Consider the following 24,420-nt stretch of genomic DNA (forward strand, 5'->3'; position numbering starts at 1 on the left):
TGATTGCAAAAGCCACAGGTTCGGGTTCTGTGTTAGGGCTGCTCTGTTTGTTTCAGCCTTGCCTTGGTTCCACTTGTGAGTGGGACTGTGCTTGAAAGGAGCCTGCTCTCTTCTGGCCTGTATGTCCACCGTCGCCCGCTATAGTGGCTCCATTCTGAGGCCTGCAGCTTACTTAGCCTCAGCTGCTCCGTCTGCACTCTTTGCATCCAGATTTGAAGTGACTTATATTTGAGGACAATAATTGTAATTGTTCTAGTTCTGTATTAGTTTATCAGTGGCATTTCTTACTTCCACATAACTCAAGACCAAAGTCAGGCCGGTTTGCTATTTCAGCCACAACTTTATTGAACTACTGTTTGTTAAGAATATGACAGAGAAGTGCTGATTTAAAACGAGAACATACATTATGTGTTAGGCTTATTAAAATGGATTTACCCCAGATAGGAGGTGGGGTCAAGAATATGACAGTAGAAGGATGAGCTGTATATCCTGCTGCTACTTGAATTCTTATCTTGATCTTTGGGTAGAGAATTAGAACCTTCAGCTTCTCCTAGTAATCATAACAACAGTTATTTAATTGAACACTTGTGTGCCAGGGTTATGTAAATGCTTTCAAATATCTTTTTATCACTGTACCTCTGTGAGGTGGCCTCTTGATGAAAGTGAAAGAGGAGAGTAAAAAAGTTGGCTTAAAGCTCAACATTCAGAAAACTAAGATCATGGCATCTGGTCCCATCACCTCATGGCAAATAGATGGGGAAACAGTGACAGACTTTATTTTGGGGGGCTCCAAAATCACTGCAGATGGTGACTGCAGCCATGAAATTAAAAGACGCTTACTCCTTGGAAGGAAAGTTATGACCAACCTAGACAACCCATTAAAAAGCAGAGGCATTACTTTTCCAACAAAGGTCTGTCTAGTCAAGGCTATGGTTTTTCCAGCAGTCATGTATGGATGTGAGAGTTGGACTATAAAGAAAGCTGAGTGCTGAAGAATTGATGCTTTTGAACTGCGGTGTTGGAGAATACTCTTGGGAGTCCCTTGGACTGCAAGGAGATCCAACCAGTCCATCCTAAAGGAAATCAGTCCTGAATATTCATTGGAAGGACTGATGTTGAAGCTGAAACTCCAATACTTTGGCCACCTGATGCGAAGAGCTGACTTATTTGCAAAGACCGTGATGCTGGGAAAGATTGAAGGTGGAAGGAGAAGGGGGCGACAGAGGATGAGATGGTTGGATGGCATCACCGACTCAATGGACATGAGTTTGAGTAAACTCCGGGAGTTGCTGATAAACAGGGAGGCCTGGTGTGCTGAAGTCCGTGGGTTGCAGAGTTGGACATGACTGAGTGACTGGACTGAACTGAACTGAACTGTGAGGTGGGGATGTTTATTAACCTTTTTTTTACAGATGAGAAAATGGGCTTAGAGAAATTGAATAATAAGTATAGGTTTAAACAACCCAGAATAGAATTGAGGCTTGAACCATATTTGAAATCAAGAGCCCATGTCCTTCAGCCTCTGTACCATACTTGTTCTTCAGACTTTTCTTTGACCAACTAGTGCCATTCAGATCTCCTTAAAATTATTGCTTTCATTTATATGAAAATTTTCTAAATGAATTCAGCTTCTGTACTTCCTTGTTTTGTAGCTGAGTCTTGGTCTTAGTTTCATTTGCTGGTCTTGTTACTTCCTCTGTGAGATTTAATCCCAGTTCTATAGATGGTCAGAGAGGCTCGTTGTGAAGTCGTACAGTGAGGGGGGGCCCAGGAGTCACGCCTACTAAGCGTCAGTTTCTCTGTGAGTCGTAGGTGCCGTTGGATCTGTGCTGCTTTTCCTCTAGTTTCATTTCACCACCACATCCCCTTTTGTTGGAGGCTTTTAAAGCACTCGTTTGCCCCGTGATTAATGACTAATGGGGGGGATGAGGTCATCTTAATTTTGTTTGGAGCCAGCTTTTTAACCAGCAATTTCTCCCTGAAATTTGTCTTTTTCTATAAATACACTTCAAGATGTATTTCACTTAATTAAAAAATGAGATCTCTTTTCATGTGTAGGTAAGACTGTACGTGTGCTCATCTGGCTCCAGGTTTCTCTCATTCAGTCAGGGAGCTGTCGTTGGTAGTCAGGGCACGAAGAGACCCCAGTCTGCCCTAAGCGTGTGACTTTTGATGGGACCCTGATGTTCTGGTTCTTCATCTGTAAACTGGGATAAGTGAAGCGAAGCGAAGTTGCTCAGTCGTGTCTGACTTTGCGACCCCGTGGACTGTAGCCTACCAGGCTCCTGAATCCACGGAATTCTCCAGGCAAGAATACTGGAGTGGGTTGCCATTTCCTTCTCCAGGGGATCTTCCTGACCCAGGGATCGAACCTGAGTCTCCTGCATTGCAGACAGACGCTTTACCGTTTGAGCCACCAGGGAAGCTCTTAAGATCTGGTTCACCTGTTGGGCTGTTGTGAGACTCACCTGTAAAAATAGCTCTCAGATACTGATTCTGTGCCAGCCCCTGGATGTGAGGCTGGGTTTCTCAAGGGACAGGACACATTGTTGTTTTTCAGAGGAGCCTGCATGGGGCACAGCTTATGCATTATAGAGCCTGATTTTGCATCCAGATCTTTCTGGCCACATAGCCTGTACTCTTTCTGCTGTGTACATGCTTTATCTTTTTATTTTATTTTTTTGACTGCACTGGGTCTTCATTGCTGCCTGTGGGCTTTCTCTCGTTGCAGTGAGTGGGGGCTACTGTAGTTGGGATGCACAGGCTTCTCATTGCCATGGCTTCTCTTGTTGCAGATCATGGGCTCAGTAGTTGTGGCACATGGGCTTTGTTGCCCTTGGCATGTGGGATCTTCCCGGAGCAGGGATTGAACCCATGTCCCCTGTGTTGGCAGGTGGATTCTTAACCACTGGACCACCAGGGAAGTTCATCCATGCTATATCTTTTGAAAAGAAGCATTTGGAAGAGAGTTGAACAAATTAAAATATATTACCAATTACAGCGATATTGTTTCATTAAAAATCTGTAAAGAGTTTGAATTTTGCCTGCTGCCTGCCATTTTTCTTATTATAAAGTGCTTTTTCCCAGTGGAACATTCAGAATACTTTGTGATTTGTAAACAAACTTCTGTTCACAGCTTGTTCCCCCCTTGAGAGTGGTGTGGGGCTTTTCTGAGTATGTAGAGGTTGCATTGTGTGCATGTTGGTGTTTAGGAAATGGGGTCTCAACTTCCAAACAGGATGAACTGTAGACACTGTGTCCCTGAAGAAGGTCTGCTTCCAGGGGATTGGAGTCAGAGAGAAAGCCAGGCTCCTCAGATCCTTGTGTTTACTGAGGCCTCAGGAGAATCCCAGGGACCTTTATCACTGGTGCCTGGTCCCTCCTGATCTTACCTTCGTTAAGCAGAGAGGCAGGCACACCAGAATTCTCTGACCGTGCACAAGCTTTGAGAGGTAGGAATAGGTTTTCCGCTCGAGAGGGCAAAGCCCTGAGGTTCTACACTATTCATGTGCTGGCTGCCTGCAAAGTGGCTGAGTTTATCAGCATTGTGTGCTCCCTGCGTCCAACGGTGAAAGGAACCTCTGCTTGGCTCTTGTAGTGAGATAAGGTGCGGAGGACTTCAGTGATAGGGTTGGCTGGTTGTTTCAAGGTTCATTGTGTTCTGTAGTCTCTCTGTTTTGGAGAGTTAGTCATCAAGTATTTTGGAAAGATAGTTATCAAGAAAAAAGACCCTGGTCACAAAGAGTGATTGCGATGAGGGATTGCTTGTGTCAAAAGGGGGATGCAGGAAAGGAAAGAATAAAAGAAGATTTCCCTGGTAGACTAGTGGTTAGGATTTGGGGCTTTCACTGTTGTGGCCTGGGTTTAATCCCCAGTTGGGAAACTAAGATCTCACCAGCGTGATGGCAAGGCCAAAAAAACAAACAAACTGGAGTTGGGAGAGGGGGTGAAGAATGCTGATTGCTTTCCATTCCATTCCTCTCTCCCTTCGGTTCCAGTCCCTGACCAGGCCCCTCTGCACTTTTCTAAGGGCCCAGCATGGTGCTCTGAGTGTGAATGTCCTCAGAGCTCCCTTCTTTGCCTTCTCTTGTCCAGGCCAGCCAGCTTCACAGTTCCTGTGCTCTGCTGAATGGGAGAGGTGTTCAGATGCTCCCAGGCAAATGCTAGATTTCCTTTCTTCTTAGCTTATTGTGGGGCCGTGGTGCCTTTAGTTTATATAACACAGCTGTCAGTCTTTTTCTGGAGCCGTTCTGAGAGGGAGACCTGCCCCTGACCAGGCCTCTCCCATTTTGTTTTCTCAAGTTGACTCCCTTTTCCATTTTGGACCTGAATTCGGCCATTCTTCCAATGTCTCAGGCCTGAGAAGCATCCTTTGAGGCTAACTCACAGAGTTCTGGGTCTTCTGCAGGGTCTTTTGGCTGTAGCCTTTCTCAGTTTGCAGGCTGCTGCCACAGTGGCCTCTGCACTGGGCCCTACACACCTCTCTGCTTGTCCCATGGTTGTCTACGGCCTTTTGAAGAGACCATTTTTATTGAGTCACTCCTCTGCTCACGAAAGTAGCTCTTTAAATTTTTTTTTGCTTAATTAATTCTTCAAATACCTCTTTGTGTTAATTGAAGCAGAAGACAAACTTATTTTCTTCTGAGTATAAGTAATTAGGTCTTCTTTATAGAAATGTATTAAAAAAGAAAGCTAGCTTAAAGCACAACATTAAAAAACTAACATCTTTGCATCCTGTCCCATTACTTCATGGCAGCTAGAAGGGGAGAGATTGGAAGAGTAACAGATTTTATTTTCTTGGGCTTCAAAATCACTGCAGATAGTGACTGCAGCCACGAGAATAAAAGATGTTTGCTCCTTGGAAGGAAAGCTACAACAAACCTATACAGCATATTAAAGAGCAGAGACATCACTTTGCCGATAAAGGTTCATAGAGTCAAAGCTTTGGTTTTCCCAGGAGTAACGTACGGTATGAGCGTTGGACTGAAAGAACACTGAATGGCGAAGAATTGGTGTTTTGGGAAATGTGCTGGAGAAGACTCTTGATCTGTTGAAGTGCAAAGAGATCCAACCAGTCAATCCTAAAGGAAATCAACCTTGAATACTCATTGGTAGGACTGATGCTGAAGCTGAAGCTCCAATACTTTGGCCACGTGATATGAAGAGCTGACTCATTGGACAAGACCCTGATGCTGGGAAAGATGGAAGGCAAAAAAGAAGTGGGTGGCCGAGGATGAGATGTTTAGATAGCATCACTGACTCAATGGACGTGAATTTGAGCTGGGTGACAGTGAAGGACAGGGAAGCCTGGTGTGCTGCAGTCCACGGGGTTGCATAGAGTCGGATGCGACTTAGCACTGAACAGCAACATAGAAACATTAAGAATAAAACTGTAATCTGTTGTACTGTCACAAGTGATAATCACTGTTATCTTTTAATTGTATTTTGAAGGTAAGGTCTGTCATTCCCATGTTATAGAGAAACTGAGAGAAGTTAACTGACTTGTCCAAGGTTACTCATTTTAGCTGTATTTTCAGTATTTTCCATAATTTTAAAATGTAATTGACATACGTTTTGAATAACCAAGTCTCAAAATGGTTTAGAATTCAAAAGAAACAAAAAGATAAACAGTGGAAAGCCTTCCTGTGAAAAGAGCAGAAGTGACCAGTGTTGTCAGCTGGGTGGCCTCCAGGGAGAGTGTGTAGGAGCAGAAACGTCCATCTGCCCATGTTCTGTGCGTGTGCTTCTCTTTCCCCCGTTCTACACGCCCGGGGGCGCTCGAGCACGTCGGGCGTTCTGGGGAGCGTCCACTACCCGTGCAGCGTGCGCCGCGTTCTCCTTCTGTGGCTCTGTAGCACCGTGATTTCTTTGAATCAGTCCCTTGTTAATGGACATTTCATTTATTTCCAGTCTGTTGCTGTTACAGACTGTTGTAGTAAGTATCAAATACAAGCACACAGTGTTGTACAGTTTTCTTTCTTTTAAAATTAAAATAGGGTAGTTTTTCTCATGTTCAGATGTCTTCAGACCGACTTTTAATGTCTGCATTAATGACGCCTCACAGTCTTCTATTTTCAGATTGTTTTGGTTATTTTTTTGATGCCTGGACAGGGACTATTTCCAAATTGTATTCATCCTTTAAAATGACTTAAGCCTCACCTACTTCCAAAGCCTGAACACTTTTGCATTTAATGGAGCGTGTTTCCTGTGTGTAAAACTTTGAGAGTTCTTAATGTGGAGTTTTCTGATAGGAGGGCATCTGTCTTACGTAGAATTCTCTTTTTTGTTTTAATCTGTTTTTCCCCTCACTCTTAGTTATGGTGATGCTCTTGGTCAGAGTCTCACACCTAAACTCATTTTTTAAAAAAATTTATTTTAATTGGAGGATAATTACAATATTGTGGTGGTTTTTGCCATACATCAACATGAATCATTTTTTAAAAATTAATAAATTTTTGACTGTGCTGGGTCTTCATTGCTGCTCGTGGGCTTTCTCTAGTCGAAGCGAGAGGGGGACTACTCTCTAGTTGCCATGCACAGGCTTGTCATTGCGGTGGCTCCTCTTGTTGCAGAGCATGGGCTCTAGGGCGCACAGGCTTCAGTAGTTGTGGTACCTCTCCACATATGGAATCTTCTGGACTGGGGATCAAACCCTTGTCCCCTAATTTGGCAGATGGACTTGCCAACCACTGGACCACCAAGGAAGTCCTGGCCTGTATAGATTGTTGACTTCAGCTTTCATCTAATTCTCCAAGGGGCCCTGGCCCAAGATGGCTGAGAGCCTGTGCACTTGAGATAGTGCAGGCGTTGGGCGCAGGGCTGCACTGTGCCCTGTGTGTTCTCTGCTTGTAGCACAGATCTCCGTAGGACGGCGCTGTGGTAGTCAGCGGAGACCTGGTGGTTGATGTCATGACACATCTGGTCCCACCCTAAGGCTGTCTGCATCTTCCAGCCACAGGTTACGTGAACCTGCTCTCCTGCCCCAAAGCACTGGGATAGCGGTCATCTAAGAGCAGTCCTCTTCTGCACCTTGTGTTGCCAGGCTTTGTTATTAAGGCCGAGACTGGAAGGAAAGCCCCTTTGAACCTCTTCTGTACCCACTTGAGACATCTACAGGCCAGGAGTGTTGAGCCCTTTTGTAAATAACCACCTGACAGACTTCTTCCTTTTAAGCATTTATCTTCTTATTTTGTGTGCTTATAATAAAAGTAATTTTCATTGTATATAATAATATTTTAAAAAATAATATGTTCCATACCACCTCCCAGAGATGGCCACTGTTCAGTCATATTTGATCTCCAAAACAGTAACCTTGTATGGTGTAATACAGTGTGCTTTCTCCCAGTTTTTTTCTATACGTATAAAGATGAACGTTTTTACATATATGAAGACATGTTATAGATAACGTTTTTGTATCTTACGTTTTCTTTTAACATTAAGTCTTGAGCTCTTCTCCCAACCCCCACCAAAAAATGTGCTTTGATTGCTTGCGTAATACTCTCTTAGGCAGTGTTGTACGAATTTATGTAACTGATTGCTCCTGCTGTTGGACATACAGGTTGCTTCCATTTTTTCCTCTCCTGAATGAAGTTATACAACTTTCATGTGTAAGTCTTTGCTAGATGTATTTTTAATGTGTGTTACTTTATTAAATTTACTTTTTTTCCCCTTTCTTCTAAGTTTACTTTTTTTCCTTTTTCTTGGCTGTACTGTGAGTCCTAGCTACTGGACTGCCAGGGAATTCCCCTTGCTATATTTAAAAAAAAGAAATGATTCCCTTAGATCCCTTAGGTTGGATCCCCGTGTGTTTATTAGGTGTTTACATTTTTGTGTGTGTGAATTGTCCAATTGATTTGTCTATTTTTATTGAAGTCCTTGTGTTTTTCTTTGTGTATTATCTCTGTTTCAGCCAGCTAGAGTGTAGCAGCATGGTATATACCTCTTTCTTCCCTGAGCCAGGAAATGCTTTAGTCTGGAGTAGGGTGTTCTAAGAAAGTGCATAATGACATAGGAAAGAGCAGTGGACAGGGAGTCAGAATACCTGGAATCTGGCTCTAAGCTTGGTCTCTGGCCTCTGTGGTCGTGAGCCGCAGTTTTTGGTCGTCAGGTTTTAAATTTATAATGGCTCTAAGGATTCTTCTAGCTCTAAAATAAAAACTGAAAGTTCTTCAGGCAGGTTTTTAAGAGCAGATGACTGATGCTTTTAAGTGGTTTTGAATGGAAAGTCTCATGAATGGCTTGAGAAAACTGTGTATTTAGTAAATGTACTTTATTTTGCTGGTTCAGAAAAAATATCTTTCATGTGTGAAGCAGTGCTGTAGGTATAGATGCTTCATAGATTATGTCCTTGTGTATATGTGTGTTTTAAGTTGGTATGTATGTATCAGGATCCAAACCAGATCTATATATTGCAGTTGGTAAATTATTGCAGTCAACAGAAAGTGGACTTTTAAATCTCCCTTAAAATGCAGCAATCATCACTCTTCGTGCTATTAACTTGTTAAAGAGACTGGGTCGTTGTCTTACGAAATTGAGGAAGCTATTAGTGCCTCTATTTTAAAAAGCATAAATATTGCTAATTCACTGCCTGGTACATAGAATTCGCATAGTATATTTTTGTTGGATGAGTAAATAAATCAAGCCACTTTAGGAATCAGGCTTTCACTTTCTAGTGCTCCTTTCTACTAAGAATGTCACTCTGATCACTGAAGTGCTTCTGCTCTCTTTGCTGCTGCTGCTAAGTCGCTTCAGTCGTGTCCGACTCTGTGCGACCCCTAGATGGAAACCCACCAGGCTCCCCCGTCCCTGGGATTCTCCAGGCAAGAACACTGGAGTGGGTTGCCATTTCCTTCTCCAATGCATGAAAGTGATAAGTGAAAGTGAAGTCACTCAGTCATGTCTGACTCTTAGCAACCCCATGGACAGCAGCCTACCAGGCTCCTCCGTCCATGGGATTTTCCAGGCAAGAGTACTGGAGTGGGGTGCCAGTGCCTTCTCCAGCTCTCTTTGCATCTTCCCCAAAATAACGATAATGGCACTCTTTATGCCAGATCTGGCAGGAAGCCAGTTTGGCCTGATGTAAAATAAGTTGAATATGCTTATTAAGGCTGCCTCATTCTGCAGAACACCTATTGCGTAGTCGCTGGATTTCTCGTCTCCTTTTCCTGAAAAGACAGTAAGTGTACATGGAGCCTGCCCTCTATTAGGAGAGTGCATTTTAGTAGGCATTAGAGAAATGGCATTCCTAAATTTTAAGTGCCAAGAAAACACTTTTGGGGGTAGTGATGGATAAAAATGAATAAGTGGAGGAAGGAATGAAATTGGGGAGCAAATGGGATGAAATATATGCAATAATTTCTTATAGTATTCTTATAATAATTTCTTTAAAATTGAAAAAATTTAAATGGAAAAACTCAAAGATTCCTTCTATTCAATTTTGTTTATAAACTGATAGGTTAATTAAGTTTATTTAGAGATGTAAAAAGCCCAGGGAGGCAGACATCTTAGAAAAAACATGTTTTTAACCTAAGTCAGAGGATGGATCTTTGATCAGAGGACGGATCTTTGCCATATTGGGGAACTCCTCCTCCTGCTGGCATTCATTTTTCTTTTAGTTGTCATTTTATTGTCATTTCTGTTTCCTACAAAGAATAGTCTTAAAATTTCATAGGACCATTCCTTTTCTCTTCATCATGGGATTTCAGGTTGCAGGTATGTTGTAGAACTTAAGTAGAACCACAGTTCTGTTACTGATTTCAAAGTCAAGTGGAAATGATGCTTTGGGATTTTGTAGGTACACTTCCACAACTTTTCAAATTGTACGTGGGTTAAGCGAGTTGGTAACTTTTTAGCCTGTTTCTTTAATAGCTAGTGCGTTTAATGTTCCAGTGTGTGTTTTCTTCTTCTTTTACTCACTCAGGGGCTGCCTACTGTCAGTTTATGGACATGTTGTTCCCTGGCTCCATTGCCTTGAAGAAAGTGAAATTCCAAGCCAAACTAGAACATGAATACATCCAGAACTTCAAAATACTACAAGCAGGTTTTAAGAGGATGGGTGTTGACAAAGTAAGTAAGCTTTATTCTTTCATTTAGGGTATTTCTTAACTCGTCATGATTACCAAGGCTACCAGTGCTGGCCCATGACTTTGGATGTTTTTGTTTTTCTTTTCCCAATTTGTATAGTTATCTTTTCTCGAGTTAACAGTTTACCGGGAGCAATGTGTCCCTCTGTTGTCCTATCCCTGGTTCCCGTGTGGTCGTCTTTCTTCATTGTGAAGTTGGCGGCTGTCTGGAAAACCAGTCTGTAAATCTGTACCCATTTTTTTTTAACTGTAATATATTAATCTGAGATCTAATTCTTTTAATCTCTGAATTTGCTTCTGTAAAACATACCATATGGTAGAATAAGTAGTTCTAATAGAGAAGATTCTAGAACTGCTTGACTTTTTTAGTGAAGTATAAAACCAAAGTATAAATTACAATATTTTTATAGCTAGTAGGTGCTGGAAAGTTCCCTCTTGCCCTCAAGGTTATGTGAAGCTATAAGAAACAGAGTCCACAAAGCTTCATTGGGAAAAAAACCTCTGTTTTAGTAGATAATACGTTATTGCAGTTAAGCAGTCCCCCCCCCCATCAAAAGGGCTTAATCTTTAAGCCATTTTGAGGGCGGGGAACATTTTTCAGTAAAGCTTGTAATCACCCCCTAATTATCTTGCTTCTATATCTGATTTTTTATTTACTTTGAAATCAGTCTTAATTTAATATTGTCTCTGCAATATATAAAATGTGCATTAGTATTGTAAGGATATCATTTAGTTGTCAGGCATGGTTTAAACTAGGTTTGTCTTATTATACACAGTAGTTTTTCTTTTTCTTTTTATGGAATTAATGTTTTGAATAAGGCAGATTCCTAGAGTATATAAAAGTAGAATAGTGCAGGGATCCCCCGTGTACTTCGTGATCATCAACTCAGGGGTGGTCTTATTTCATATTATCTCTACTCCACCCCCTGTAGTCCTGGATTATTTTGAAGTAAGTTCCAGATTTAGCTTTATTTGTTAATGTTTCATACCAAGAAATTTTTTAAAGTTTGCTTGTTCAGAGGGGTGGATAGTTCAGATTGTAACTGGAATCCTTGAGGAGTTAAAAGATAGTTATGCTCTGACCATTTAAAGTAATACCTGATAGCACAATAAAAATCTTAGAGGGTCCTTTAAAGTGTGTTTTAATAGGATTGCAATTACTTGAAAAACATGCCATTTTGTAGAAGTCTATCCCAGGATTGATTCTGTACCTTGACCTATTTTTAAGGTAATGTTTTTTTTAACACAGTTCATCGAGAATACTTGTTATTTTGTGGTCTGGACTTGGTACCTTGTGTCGGGCACTGTGGCCATGCAAGTTCCATGGGAGGTTTACTTTTTACAGTGAAATGACGTATCTTAAAATGTGTTTGGATGTGTGTGTGACTTCTGTATGATACTTGTTTCTTTTGCGTTTCTGATTTCTTTTGATGGAATTGAACTGTGGGGATTGGCTGTTGTTAAGTTCTCTGTGGAAGGTAAATTGAATGAAACTTGCTCTACAACCTTCCAGGGGCTTACTGAACATTTAGTTCTTGCCTCTTTGTCTCCTTTTAGCAGAGCTTTATACTGATTTTGATGAATGTGAACACCTTTGATGCCTGCCAGAAACCTCTTGCTTTGAACTAAAGAATCTTATAATTTTCTGCAGATAATTCCTGTGGACAAATTAGTAAAAGGAAAGTTTCAGGACAATTTTGAATTCGTTCAGTGGTTCAAGAAGTTTTTTGATGCAAACTATGATGGAAAAGAGTATGACCCTGTGGCTGCCAGACAAGGTCAAGAAACTGCAATGGCCCCCTCCCTTGTTGCTCCCGCTCTGAACAAACCGAAGAAACCTCTCAGCTCTAGCAGTGCAGGTAAAAAACAAACCAACCGCGCCCCCCCCCCACCCCCCGCACAAATAATGCCATTTCCAAATAATGGTAGTCTAGTTATTCATTCATTCATTCAGTAGCCATAGGCTTAGGGATCTGAAGTAGCATAATCCCAGCCTTATGGCAGGAGCATGGATTGTGACATCAGGGCCCAGCGTTTGCTCTTAGATCTCTGGAGCCTCTATTAGCGCTTCATCTCTGCCCTGTTTCTTCCTCTGTAAGAGGGGAATTGCAGTACTGGCCCCAGAGAGCTGGTCTTGAAGCCTGAATGAGTTACTGTTGGCAGTTTTGCCAACACTCGTTAGTTGTATGGAATAGAAATCCCTCAGGTTAGCTCACATAAAGGAGAGTTAGTTGGAACACAAGGACATTTCATCTTAGAGCCCTGGAATGGAAATTTGCAACCGGACCTGAACTCTCAGAAACTGAAAGAGCTTTCCAGGTCCCTCGGGGGCTGCTCTTGGTTCTGCATTGTCCTTCTGTCTGCAGACCAGCTGCTTGTGCTTATTCACGGCTTCCCTGCCCTCCCTAGAACCTCAGCTGCTAAGTTCTGTGATGCCAGCAGAATCCAGGAGGCAGGGGCAGGCTGTTTATAAGAGACTATCTTTTGAAGTCCTGGCCTAGTGGGTTTTCCTAAATGTGTTTGTAGTGATATACTCACAGAATGTGTGTGTACCTTGTGAGCGGTGGGTATTCTACAGATGCTAACTCCTCCTTTCCAGAAGGTGGCAAGAACATTAATTAAAGTTGGATAGTACCTTGAGGGAGGGGCTGATCTATCTGGTAGGTAGAAAGGGATGTTGAGTGCTTTGTAATTTTTATAGCTTTATTGAGCTCTTGATTGACTTAAATACAGTTCATGCATTCAGAGTTTTCAAGTGTACAATTGAATGGTTTTTAGTGCATACATAGGTAATATTATTCTATTGCCATAATCAGTTTTAGAACATTATCATTACCCCCCAAAAGAAACCTCACGTGCTCCCGGTAGCAGTCACTTCCCATTTCTCCCCAAAACTCCTCCCTCCCTGATAGTCCTGGGCAACTGCTGATCCTCTGTGGATTTACCTATTCTGAATATTTCTGAATGGAATTATAGAATATGTGGCCTTTTATGTCTGATTTCTTTCATTTAGCATAATGTTTTCAAGGTTCATCCATGTTGTATCATGTATCAGGACTCCTTTTTATGGTTAAATAATATTCCATCGTGTGGTTGTAGCACATTTTATTTATTCATCAGTTGATGATGATTTGAGTTCTTTCTGTTTTTAAGCTATTATGAACAGGGCTGCTATGACCATTCATATGCAAGTTTCTGTGTGGGCATATATTTTCATTTCTCTTGGGTGTGTATCCAAGAGTACATACTCTTGGAGCAGAATTTTTGGGTCATGTGATAACTCTGTGTTTAACGTTTGATAGAACTACCTGACTGTTTTCCAGAGTGGCTGAAACATTTATTTTCCCAAGCAGAGTATATGAGGGTTCAGATTTCTCCAGATATTGAGTACTTTGATTCTTTGGCTTTTTAGAATGGGGAATTGCATAGATAACCCTGTGCATTTCATATTTCAGATGCTGCTAACAGGCATGTGGAGACTTGGATTGAGTATTTAGTCTTCAGTTTAAACATATGCTAGAGATCCTCCAGCGGAAATGCCTGTTACTCTGGGTGGCTTTAAGGTCATATGGTTGTTGAATAGTTCAGAATGTTAGGAAGATGAGATATTTCTAAGCCTGGCATAATATATAAACTTTGCAAAATACTCGCTGAATGCATAACTAAAGTCATGAATGATAAATTTGCCTTGAGGTAGCCCATTCCAGATTATTCTTTATTATTTTAACTTGCCAATAGGTTGGCCCCGTTACTGTTTTCCTCATCTTTGCTTTGGTCATTCTTACTGAGAGAAGTCTGTCTATCCTAGTCACTGTGCTGCTTTTCTCTCCTGACCCTCTAAACAAGGAAACAGGAAGGGGTTTGGAAGCCATTAGTGGTCAGAGCAGTCTCTACCCACTCGCTCATCTTCCTAATCCAAGGAGTGTCAGGTTCTGAGTTGGGAGACACCTTACTTTCCAGATGGGGTGTCATGGGTGCCCCACAGCTGGGGCTGTGGGCTCTTTCCCTCTGCTCCATGAAGCTGCCTGTCTGTGCATTTAGTTAGAGCTGGGTTCAGGTAGTTCATCTGTTTGTACCAGGTTGACTTTGCCTCTTTCAGATGATAGTCCCGTCCACCCCAGCGGAAAAAAGACCACACCAAAAGACTTATTGCCAGCACGAAAGATCATGGCTAAAATTGGTACTTCCCTGTGTTGCCAGGATGCAGAATCACTTTGGGTGATCATGGGGTGTAATCTTGCATGCTGGGCTCTCTGCGGTAGGCCTCTTCACTGCATAACTGTGGAGAGCAGTTGGTCACAGCCTTCTCTTGTTGTCTGGTGGGTTCTTTTTGTTTTGAAATTTCTCCTCTTAAAAAAAAAGCCAACTCTGTCCCCCTCTCAGCTCCACAGAGGCCCATTACAACACACAGAACTACTGCAACCCCTAAAGCTGGCCCGGGTGTGGTGCGGAAGAATCCCGGTGTAGGGAATGGAGATGACGAAGCAGCTGAATTGATGCAGCAGGTAGGCATCTCCTGTGTCCACAACAGGAACCCTTTGGGGGAAGGGGCGCTTGCTGCCCTGACTGGGGAGCTTTGTCTGTGTTCTTGTGGGAAGACCTGCCTTGTCTGTGTATCACAACAGTCCTTGTGACATGTGTCAGGGCTTTGGGACCTGTGTGGGGACTGTGAGCGCGGACATGAAGATGGAAGAGCGGGGTGGGCAGCTGTTTCTAAGCTCCATTGTTTCTATTAGAAACCAGTATCTGTTTGGAAATGCACGCATAAGGTAGAACCTGTTCAAAGTCTCTGGAACACTGTCAGGGTTCCTGGGATTCAGAGACTGTCTCTTGAATTTTGGCTCTAACAGGAGATAATGGAGAGCTCCTTTCTAAATAATAATTAAAAAAGTATTCTACAGTGTCCCTGCTGACATCCTGGCTCACTGGAGAATCGAATGGAGAGTGCAGCTGATGTGCAAAGCCTATGGCTTTTCTCTTCTTAATAGGTAGATGATTTGAAACGTCTTGTTTTGAACCAGTTAAGTATCTGAAAATAATTGGTAGAGGTCTCCATAGATCAGAACAAATTTTCGATTTTTAGACATTTTCTCACTAATTCTTATAGTTGTTTTGTTTGCTTTTGGATGTTCCTTGTAATTAATTCCAGATTTAAAAATCAAGGATGCTCTGTAATTCCTGTGAGTTTAGGAATGAACCTTTTCACTTTCCTGAAAGCCAAGTCCTAAAGCTTGGGGGAAACAGCCTCACTTTAATCCAGAACCTTTTGTGGCCCAGACCAAACTCTGAGGAAGTCAGGACCTAAAAGCCTGTCCCCAAGACCACATTCACTGTTATTTTTCGTTCTCTGATCTGCATGTGCCCCACGGTGTAGGTGCCTCGGGAGGGTGGGAGGTGACCAGGTCAGCATCCCCGTGGTTGTGGCGGCCTCAAGCGCCCTGTGGGCACTGTGGCTGTGAGTGCAGAAGTCCTGGAGGTTGAGGAGGTGTCCCTGGAACTTCTGGTTTCCAGGCACAGGTGTACACAGAAAGTGGTCTCAGAAATAGAGTAAAGAGGTGTCAGTACTGAGACTTGGCAGCCAGCATAGGGTTGGCCTCACGGTCTCCAGAAGAAGATGCGATGGATTCCATGGGACTGCTGCCCAGCTGGTGTTCTAGGTGAGGGAGCACTGGATTTGAGGGGGCTGTAGATTTGCGGCTGGTCCTGGCTCCACTTCTAACTTGGGGCGAGTCAGTTAACCTCTGAACTCGCTGCCTCATATGCGGCAGGGCAGATACTTTACTCTCAGTGGTTGGATGGATTTCACAAGCTGACGTTTTGCCAAGTGCCTGGAAGGGTTTGGGATAAATGGGGTAAGTGGGGGTGGATGAAAGACAGTTGTGATTATTATGGAAGTTCTTGTCTGTGGTCTTGATAGAGTGAAAAAGGTTTTGAAATATGTTTTCAAAGTTCACAGGAGTCAGATTTTTTTTTTGGTGAAATATACAACTGTTAACAGCAAAAACAAAACCAGCACTTTTAGAGTGCAGGCGCCAGTGCTGGATTAAGCGTTTTGCTTTCACTTTTGCAGCAGCTCCGTGAGGGGTTCCAGAGAAGGACAGCAGTGCAGCTCACACCATCCTGCCCAGCCCTGCCTCAGAAATAACGTGTGTGGCCAGCACAGGGCTTTGATTTTTACCATTCTTATTTTCAATGTGAAGGATTTTAGGTTCTTTGCAGGTTGCACACCCTGTTACTAACTCCCATGGCTCGTATACATGATCTCTCTGACCCTGAGAGTATTAAAAGTGGTGCACTTGATGAAGGGATGGAGGTCTGGGAGACAGGACCATATTGGTCATGAAAAGTGGAGCCTCACGGGCTTGGTGGGCAGTGTGTTCTACACAAAGTACCTTTTGGTGTTCATAGCCTTGGGATAGCTTCAGTGATTCCATATTCGTTTTTTTAAATGTAATTTTTATTTTTGACTGCACTGGGTCTTCAGTATTGTGCGTGGGTTTTCGCTAGTTGCGGAGAGCTGGGGCTGTTCTCTAGTTGAGGTGCACAGGCTTCCTGTTGCAGTTGGCTTCTCTTTTGTGGAGCACAAACTCTAGAACATAGGCTTTAGTGCTTATGGCACATGAGCTTAGTCGCTCCAAGCCATGTGGGGTCTTCTCAGACCAGGGATTGAACTGGTGTCCCCTGCACTGCAACCACTGGAACACCAGGGAAGCCCGATTCCACATTCTTACGTCATTTGGGAGAAATGTACTGTTCCAAAGCAACACTATTGAGTAGAAATAAAATGTAAACTGGAAATGTGAGATATACATGTATATAGAACTGAAAGTTTTCTGGTAGTCACGCTGAAAAAAATTGTAATAAGAGACAGGTTAATTCTAATAACACATTACTCAATATATTTAAAGTATTAGCATTCTGATGTGATCATTATAAATAGTTATCAGTGAGATGTTTTACATTTGAACACTGTACTGGGTCTTTGAAATCCAGTGTGTATTTGATAGCTACAGCCTGTCTCAATTGCACTGGCTACATTTCAAGTGCTCAGAACACCACCTGTGGCTCATAGCTACCGTATCGGCCAGTGCCAGGTCGAAAACATTCTCCTTGGGCTTCCTGGGTTCCAGCTATTACTTCGCTGTAAGAGAATTGTATGCTTGTGGATTGTTTCTTGTGGATTCATGGTTGTTGAGGGATGTCAGGGAGGGCTGCTGCCTTGGTCTGTGGGTGGGGCCTGTCGGGCTGGTTTCTGGCGCCCTGGGTGATGTATAGGTGGAAGGAGGTTTCAGTGGGCTTACGAGGGAGGCGCCGGTGTAACGTGCGTGTACTAGTGGGCTCCAGGCTGCCGCGCCGTGCCAAGTGCTTCCCTTTCCTTCTCGTGATTACGGGCCTCTTCTCACTCATGGACCTTGGGCCGAAGATCCAAGCAGCTTTCACTGCTGGGGATAGTCACCTCTGATCCTTTAGTCCCCTTCTCCCCCTCCACTTCGGGAGTAACTGATAGTTTAAGGAAAGGCTACAAACAGCATTTAAAGCAGGGGTGGGGAGAGTGGAGGTGGATGAATTATTTTGTTTTGCAGGCGACTAGGTGGTGTTAGTACTTTATTGAAACTTTCAACTATTTTTATTCATTTATTTTTAAATTATTTGTTTTTGGTTTTGCTGGATCTGTGTTGCTCTGTGGGCTTTTCGCTCGTTTCAGAAGCAAGGGCTACTCTCTTGTTGGGCGTGTGGGCTCCTCAGTGCAGTGGCTTCTCTTGCTGCAGAGCACAGGCTTACTTGCTCTGCAGCATGTAGGATCTTCCTGGATCAGGGATCGAACCTGTGTCTCTTGCGTTGGCAGGCCATTCTTTACTGCTGAGCCAGCAGGGAGGCCCCGCAGTTATTTTTTAAAGTGATTCCTGTGGTTGCTAAATTCCTTTAGTGAGAGTGTCTAGAACCTTGTTTCTAGAGCCTTGATTCTGGATCGGTCTGTTCAGGCCTTTGATGGCAAACATTGAAATTAAGTCTTTGACAAAATGGTCCTGGTGGTTCCAGTCACCTGCTCCTCATCTCTGATGCCTCTCAACTGCAGGTTGTGAGGGAGCAGGACTTGATCCCTTTGGTTGGGCCTGGCTTCTTCATCAGGCTGTGGGGAAGCTGGATGAGCTGTTTTAGTAACTAGACGTTCAGAAGGTGGACTAGGTTCCTGTAGTGCCTCTGGCTCTCAGAATTCCACTACCCACATTGTTCTCAGCAGCTGCACCTTTGATTCCCTGGCTGGGCTTTCCATGGGGCCCTAGCCTGTAAGGCCTGAGAAGATATATTGTACCATTTGCCATGTAATTTGCATTCAGTGAGAGTCATGGTTGAGTATTCTGGAATGAAGACACACTGGACTGTGAGAGTTGTTATGGTATTGTTATTATTATGTTATGATAACATAATAAAAGTTATGACTTTTATTATTCTTGGCTGAACAGAGTCCTGACCCATTCACTGAGATTTGTTTTGTCATTGCCTCTTTGTGGAAATTAGATTCCCTCAGTGAGGCTCCTGGAAGATCCTGTGGCATGAGTGGTGAGCTGATGATATGCTCAGGGAGCTAGGGGTGGAATATGGTGGGGTGTGCCCCTCTCCTCTGCCCTTGTCTCTCCCTTTTGAGACTGTCTTGAGGGAGAGAGTGACGCAGGGACCCTCTCATCAGAGGATGCTTTTCTTTTAGTCATGGATCACACCCTAGCCTCAACATACTGGGGGGAAAAATAACTATTGAGTTTCTATGCCCAGGTGCCCCTCAGTGCTAGCTATCTTTGGCCAGTATTAGTTGTCTTTAAATAGTTTTGCCCTCCTGCTCATCATTTCTATCCTGCTCTCTTGGACCAGACCCTGCCTTACCGTTGACTTCAGCTTGCAGAAAGACCTGGATTAACTGACCAAGTGTCCTGGTGTGGACTCAGTATATAATTGGCAGCCACTCTGCTGGGCCAGGTTGTGGATTCTTTTTCTATATTTGTCTCAGCAGCCATGCCTTTTTCTCTTTGATCTTGTCTTAGTCTCTGAGAAATACCTACATGTTTCCTCATGTAGCCTGTCCTTTTGCAGGAATTGTTATAGTCAGAGTGCCATGAATCAGCCCATGGTATTGATCTGGAGCTGAAGAAAATTGACATCAAATTAAAATGGGAGTTTTGTCCTTGTTAGGGAATTTGATGAAAGACCACACATCTCCTTCCGGGTTGGAGGTTTAATCTGATGTGTTGTTGGTGTATGAATTCCAGGTGTCTGACCCTTTCTAATGTTTTGTGCAGGTCAATGTATTGAAGCTGACTGTGGAAGACTTGGAGAAGGAGAGAGACTTCTATTTTGGAAAGCTGAGGAACATTGAGTTGATTTGCCAGGAGAACGAGGGGGAGAACAACCCTGTGCTGCAGAGGATTGTGGACATTCTCTACGCCACAGACGTATGTGCTGACTTGGGGATGTTTTCTTGCCATTTTGCCACCTAAGAGAAAATACATTTTATGTGGTGGTTTTTGGCAAGCTCAGTACTGATGCTTGTTGTGTTTCAGCATAGCATTCATTTAAAGACTTCATCATTGACCCTCAAGAGTCAGCCAGAGGGGGGACTTCAGCTTCTGCTTTGAGGTCTGAAGGGACAGTGAGGTGGCGGGCTGCCCTGCTTCTGTAGCTTGTGGCCACTGGTAGGTCACGAGTGCCACCAAGTGCTCTTAATCCTGCCATCCCCGCCTCCACCCCACTCAGCGTGGACCCCTTGGTCTGAGTTGCTGCCTCTTTTTCCTATGCCCCAGGTGTGCCCTGGAGGGTTAGGCACATGGCCCTGTTTGAGGTCTGCTGCCCACAGCTGTGAGAGGTGCCTTTTTCCTCCCACGCTGGAGTGTGCCCGCTTCCCATTTCTCCACACTCTCCTGTGGTCAGATCTCTTGGGAGTCATGTGTATTCGGCAGCTGAATAGGGAAGACTCATTTTCCCTGGATTTAGGATTTGACATTTTGCTCTGTCCACTGTTTAATGGCTATAATTATTAATAATTCTGCCATGCCCAGCAGGGTCTTGAGGGTCAAGCTATAGTATGTGTCTTGCCTAAGTGTTTCACAGTATGTGGCCATATACAAATATAAGGTAACATTAATGTTATTAGCACTATCCTCTAAACGTATTAAGTGAATTTGGGGGTGTTAAGACTGATGACTGAAAAGTTGATAATTTGTTCAATAAACCTGTGTTTCAGGCTTGCTATATACCAGATAATGCAGACAGAGTTAATGAAGATACAGGTGTCTTTGGGTTTAGTCCGAGTATTGTTTTAGTGGAGTCATATGTTGAGTAAATTTAGCCATAGAGGTTTAGTTTAAACAATAGATGGTGGGTGAAGGGGGAGTCTAAGTGTTTTAAGAAGGCAATGGCATCCCACTCCACTACTCTTGGCTGGCAAATCCCATGGACAGAGGAGCCTGGTAGGCTGCAGTCCATGGGGTCCCTAGGAGATGGACACGACTGAGCAACTTTACTTTCACTTTTCACTTTCATGCATTGGAGAAGGAAATGGCAACCCACTCCAGTGTTCTTGCCTGGAGAATCCCATGGATGGGGGAACCTGGTGGGCTGCCGTCTATGGGGTCGCACAGAGTCGGACACGACTGAAGCGACTTAGCAGCAGCAGCAGCAGCCATTAGCTCATACCAGATGTCTGGAGTGAGTGTGAGGTGGGAGCCACACATCCGAGGTTTCCCATGCCTCTCATGTTTGGTCAGCCTAGTTAGTTGTGGGTAAACAGACCACCCACAGCACCTGCAGTAGTATGCAGGTTCCTTCTTGTTCAGTCACTCAGTCGTGTCCGACTCTTTGCGACCCCATGGACTGCAGCACACCAGGCTTCCCTGTCTTTCATCATCTCCTGGAGCTTGCTCAGATTCATGTCCATTGTGTCAGTGATGCCATCCACCATCTCATCTTCTGTCGTCCCCTTCTCCTAAAGGGGATGCAGGTACCTAAGTGCAGTCAAAAGAAGGCACGAAGGAAAAGCTGGCAATGTGGACAGGTTATTGAGAGGAGATGATCTGGTACTATTACGGTGACTTCAGGGATTTTTGAGGGTCAGTTTTCTTAAATAGCTTTATTGAGGTTCGGTTGGTTTAACAACAACTTGATGTATGACATCATTGCCATCATCAAGACAGTGGACACATCCATCACCCTGAACAGCGTGCGGGTGAGTTTGTGCTCAGTTTTGTCCTTCTGTGCGATGTGGTTCCACTGCCTAACTAATAGAAAAGCAGTCACTTGGTCTTGTGCCATTCAATGCCAAGTGTGTGGTAGAGACAGGAAGAACCGTTGACTTTGAGAGGCTTTAAATATGAGGAAAGGGAACCCACAGTAGAAACTGGTCTTTCATTCAGCGTTGAATAATAGCTTTCCCCTCCCATTTTCCCATTTCAGGAAGGCTTCGTGATACCTGATGAAGGGGGCCCACAGGAGGAACAGGAAGAGTATTAATAGCCTGGACCAGCCGAGCAACATCTGAATTCTTCACTCCAAATCATGTGCTTAACTGTAAAATACTCCCTTTTATTATTCTTAGAGGACTCACTGGTTTCTTTTCATAAGCAAAAGTACCTCTTCTAAAAGTGCACTTTGCAGAAGTTTCACTCCTTTTCCAATAAGTTTGAGTTAGGAGCGTTTACCTTGTAGCAGAGCAGTATTAACATCTAGTTGTTCACCCAGGGAACAAAGAGGCTGACCATGGGCTTGCTTTGTGGATGCTGGTAGCACTGATAGCTGGAGAAGGTGGAGACCTCAGTAGAGAAATGTAAAGACTGATTTGAATTTTAAGTTAATGTGAAATCTTGGCAGAGAACGTTTTAATAAATAAATGCCTTAAGAGTATTTAAAAGATGCTTCCATATTTCAAAATATAAAATGTGTGTTTGACATTGTGTCTGGGAAGGAAGGGCTGGAACCTGGAGCCTTTGGGACCTGCTGTTCCCAGCCTTCGCAGGACTGCTTGATCCTCATAAGCCCAGACGTTGGCCCAAAAGCAAAATTTGAAAAGTTATTTTGTAAGCCATTTTGATGTCCTTGACCAATAGCATGCCTGTTAAGAAGCAAGAGGCATTGTTGCCTGGATGAATAGAGGGTGTGTTTCAGGCCTGAGAGGTCTGAGTCAAAGAGCTTGATTTTCATTGAGCATTTCTCTGGTGATTTTCCAGTTATCCCTGATAATTCTGTGTACTGTGCGTGTTTTTTTTTTTTTTGAAATGAGGTGTGTCCAGTTTTTAAACCTAACAACTGCTTTTGGGGACTTGCCCACATCTCTGGGATTTGAATGGGGGCTGTGTCCCGTTTTACTGTCTTTTAAGTTTACATTTAACATGTTCCTCTTCTCTGCTCCCCTTGCCCACTGGGGACTCCTCTTTGGCTCCTTAAAATTTGCTGCTTAGAGTGGAAGTTCAGCAGGCAGGTGATCATACTGCAAGTTCTTTTTGGACCTCTGGCAAAGGGAGTGATCAGTGAAGGCCACCACTCCCTTGGGATCTGCAAGGCTGGGTGTTTTCGGTACCTGCTGTCCACAGCCCTCCACTGTTATCGGAATACTTTGCCAGTGCACTAATCTCTTTGGAGATAAAAATGTTAGTGTGTTACTAAATGTTAATTTTCTTTTGCAGAAAATATAGTACCATGTCTGAATTAATTATTAATATTTAAAATATTTCATTCCTTAGCTCCCTCATTTGCTTTGCTCACAGCCGACTCATTTCCTTTGTTTGGCAGAATTCTGCAACGTGTGTGTCACCCACTACTGAGATTGTTCAGCCCCTGATGTATTTGTATTGATTTGTTTCTGGTGGTAGCTTGTCCTGAAATGTGTGTAGCAAGCAGGTATTTTATGATAAAATTGTTGTGTAGTGCATGCTCTGTGTGGAATTCAGAGGAAAACCCAGATTCAGTGATTAACAATGCCAAAAAATGCAAGTAGCTAGCCGCTGTTCAAACAGCAGTGGTGCTGTTTCTCTTTTGTGGCCTTTTCGACTTCTGTTGCCCTAAAATTCCATTTTGTTGGGAACCCATTTTCCACCTGGTCTTTCTTGACAGGGTTTTTTTCTACTTTTAAACAGTTTCTAAATAAAATTCTGTATTTCAAGAGTGTCATGTCTTCTGAAATTTGTCTTGCCCTGGGTATATTCTTTTAGGTTCAAATGATAAGGTAGCCATGCATCTTCCTTAAATTAGGGCTGATCTTTTGAAATCCTTCACTGTTTTTTTCAGACGTGCTTATTTCTAAGGCCGTTTCTTTTTTCTCCATTCAAACAGTATGCTTCTAAGCCTCCTGACATTTCCTCACTTTTGTGTTACTGTGGGAGGGCTTTCAGAAGTGCAGGGCTTGGCCTCAATGCCATGGAGCTACTTCAGGCTGTTTCCTTCAGAGAAAATCTACAGGACAAGCTTGGTGGATACCATGGGGCAGTACTGTTTTATTTTTTCCCCTGAAAGTGTGTTTCAAAGTCAGTAAACACAGCCAATCTGTAACAATCCGAAATCATCTTTAAAAATTCTATACTCTAAGAAATGAGTTCAGAAGGTGAGGTGCTGCTATTTTCAGTATGAAATAAAAGTTAAATGGGCAGAAGGTAGTTTTCAGTATGATTTTTAGGGTACCGACCACAGTTATGGATGATTTGTAAACCAAACTTCATGATTTTCACTAGAATTACTTCCATGTTACTTCCTGTAGAAGTTAACAGTATGATGCCTTCACTGAAATGTTACACACCTTCAGAAGGGATTGGATACCATGTGTGTTGATAATCTATAAGAAGATACGTCCAGGAGTGCATGGAGTTTGTGAATAAAATGTTGAGTATTGTCAGCTGAGAAGTTGCCTTGGAAAGAGTGAAGCTGATACGTGTGTACTTCTGACCTAGTAAGTCCATTGGCCTGGGTATTTCGGCTGAGGCATGTAGTATTGAAATGGGTCTCATTTAGGTTAGGTCATGGGTGCTGTGATCTTGAATAAGCTGCTTGGTTTGCTTGGCAAGGCCTGTGTTGTGTGCAGGATAGGTAAACAGATGGCTGGATTTGGATTTAGGATTCACTCGTGCTGGTGGTCCTCAGACTGATGGGTTTCAGAAATCACCTGTGAAACTTGACTGACATAAAATTTCTGAAGTCCAGTTGGCAGAGATTCTCAGTTAGGTGATTAGAAATTTGCATTTTACTATGTGCCTCAGATGACCTGGTTTAATGTAGTTTTCAGAGCTAATTTTGGTCGTAACACTTATCTCTGTGAGCGCAAATGTAGCTGGCAGGGGGTGTCAGGTTAGAGTTCTTGTAGATT

At 43.2% G+C, this 24,420-nt stretch overlaps 1 protein-coding gene across 2 annotated transcripts in view; it reads left to right on the forward strand.

Moving 5' to 3' along the window:
- The window catches only part of MAPRE1 (microtubule associated protein RP/EB family member 1), a 28,028-nt gene extending 4,797 nt beyond the window's left edge, over positions 1 to 23,231 (forward strand). For both annotated transcript variants that reach the window (XM_070381584.1, XM_070381585.1), the window contains exons 3-7: positions 9,920 to 10,065; positions 11,734 to 11,941; positions 14,466 to 14,587; positions 19,376 to 19,528; positions 21,525 to 23,231. In XM_070381584.1, coding sequence (XP_070237685.1) covers positions 9,920 to 10,065; positions 11,734 to 11,941; positions 14,466 to 14,587; positions 19,376 to 19,528; positions 21,525 to 21,581 — 686 coding nt within the window. In that variant the 3' untranslated portion in view covers positions 21,582 to 23,231. The remainder of the gene's footprint in view (positions 1 to 9,919; positions 10,066 to 11,733; positions 11,942 to 14,465; positions 14,588 to 19,375; positions 19,529 to 21,524) is intronic.
- Positions 23,232 to 24,420: the final 1,189 nt, after the last annotated feature.

The sequence above is a fragment of the Bos mutus genome, chromosome 13, assembly GCF_027580195.1.
Source record: "Bos mutus isolate GX-2022 chromosome 13, NWIPB_WYAK_1.1, whole genome shotgun sequence".
In the NCBI taxonomy this organism is placed as follows: Eukaryota; Metazoa; Chordata; class Mammalia; order Artiodactyla; family Bovidae; genus Bos; species Bos mutus.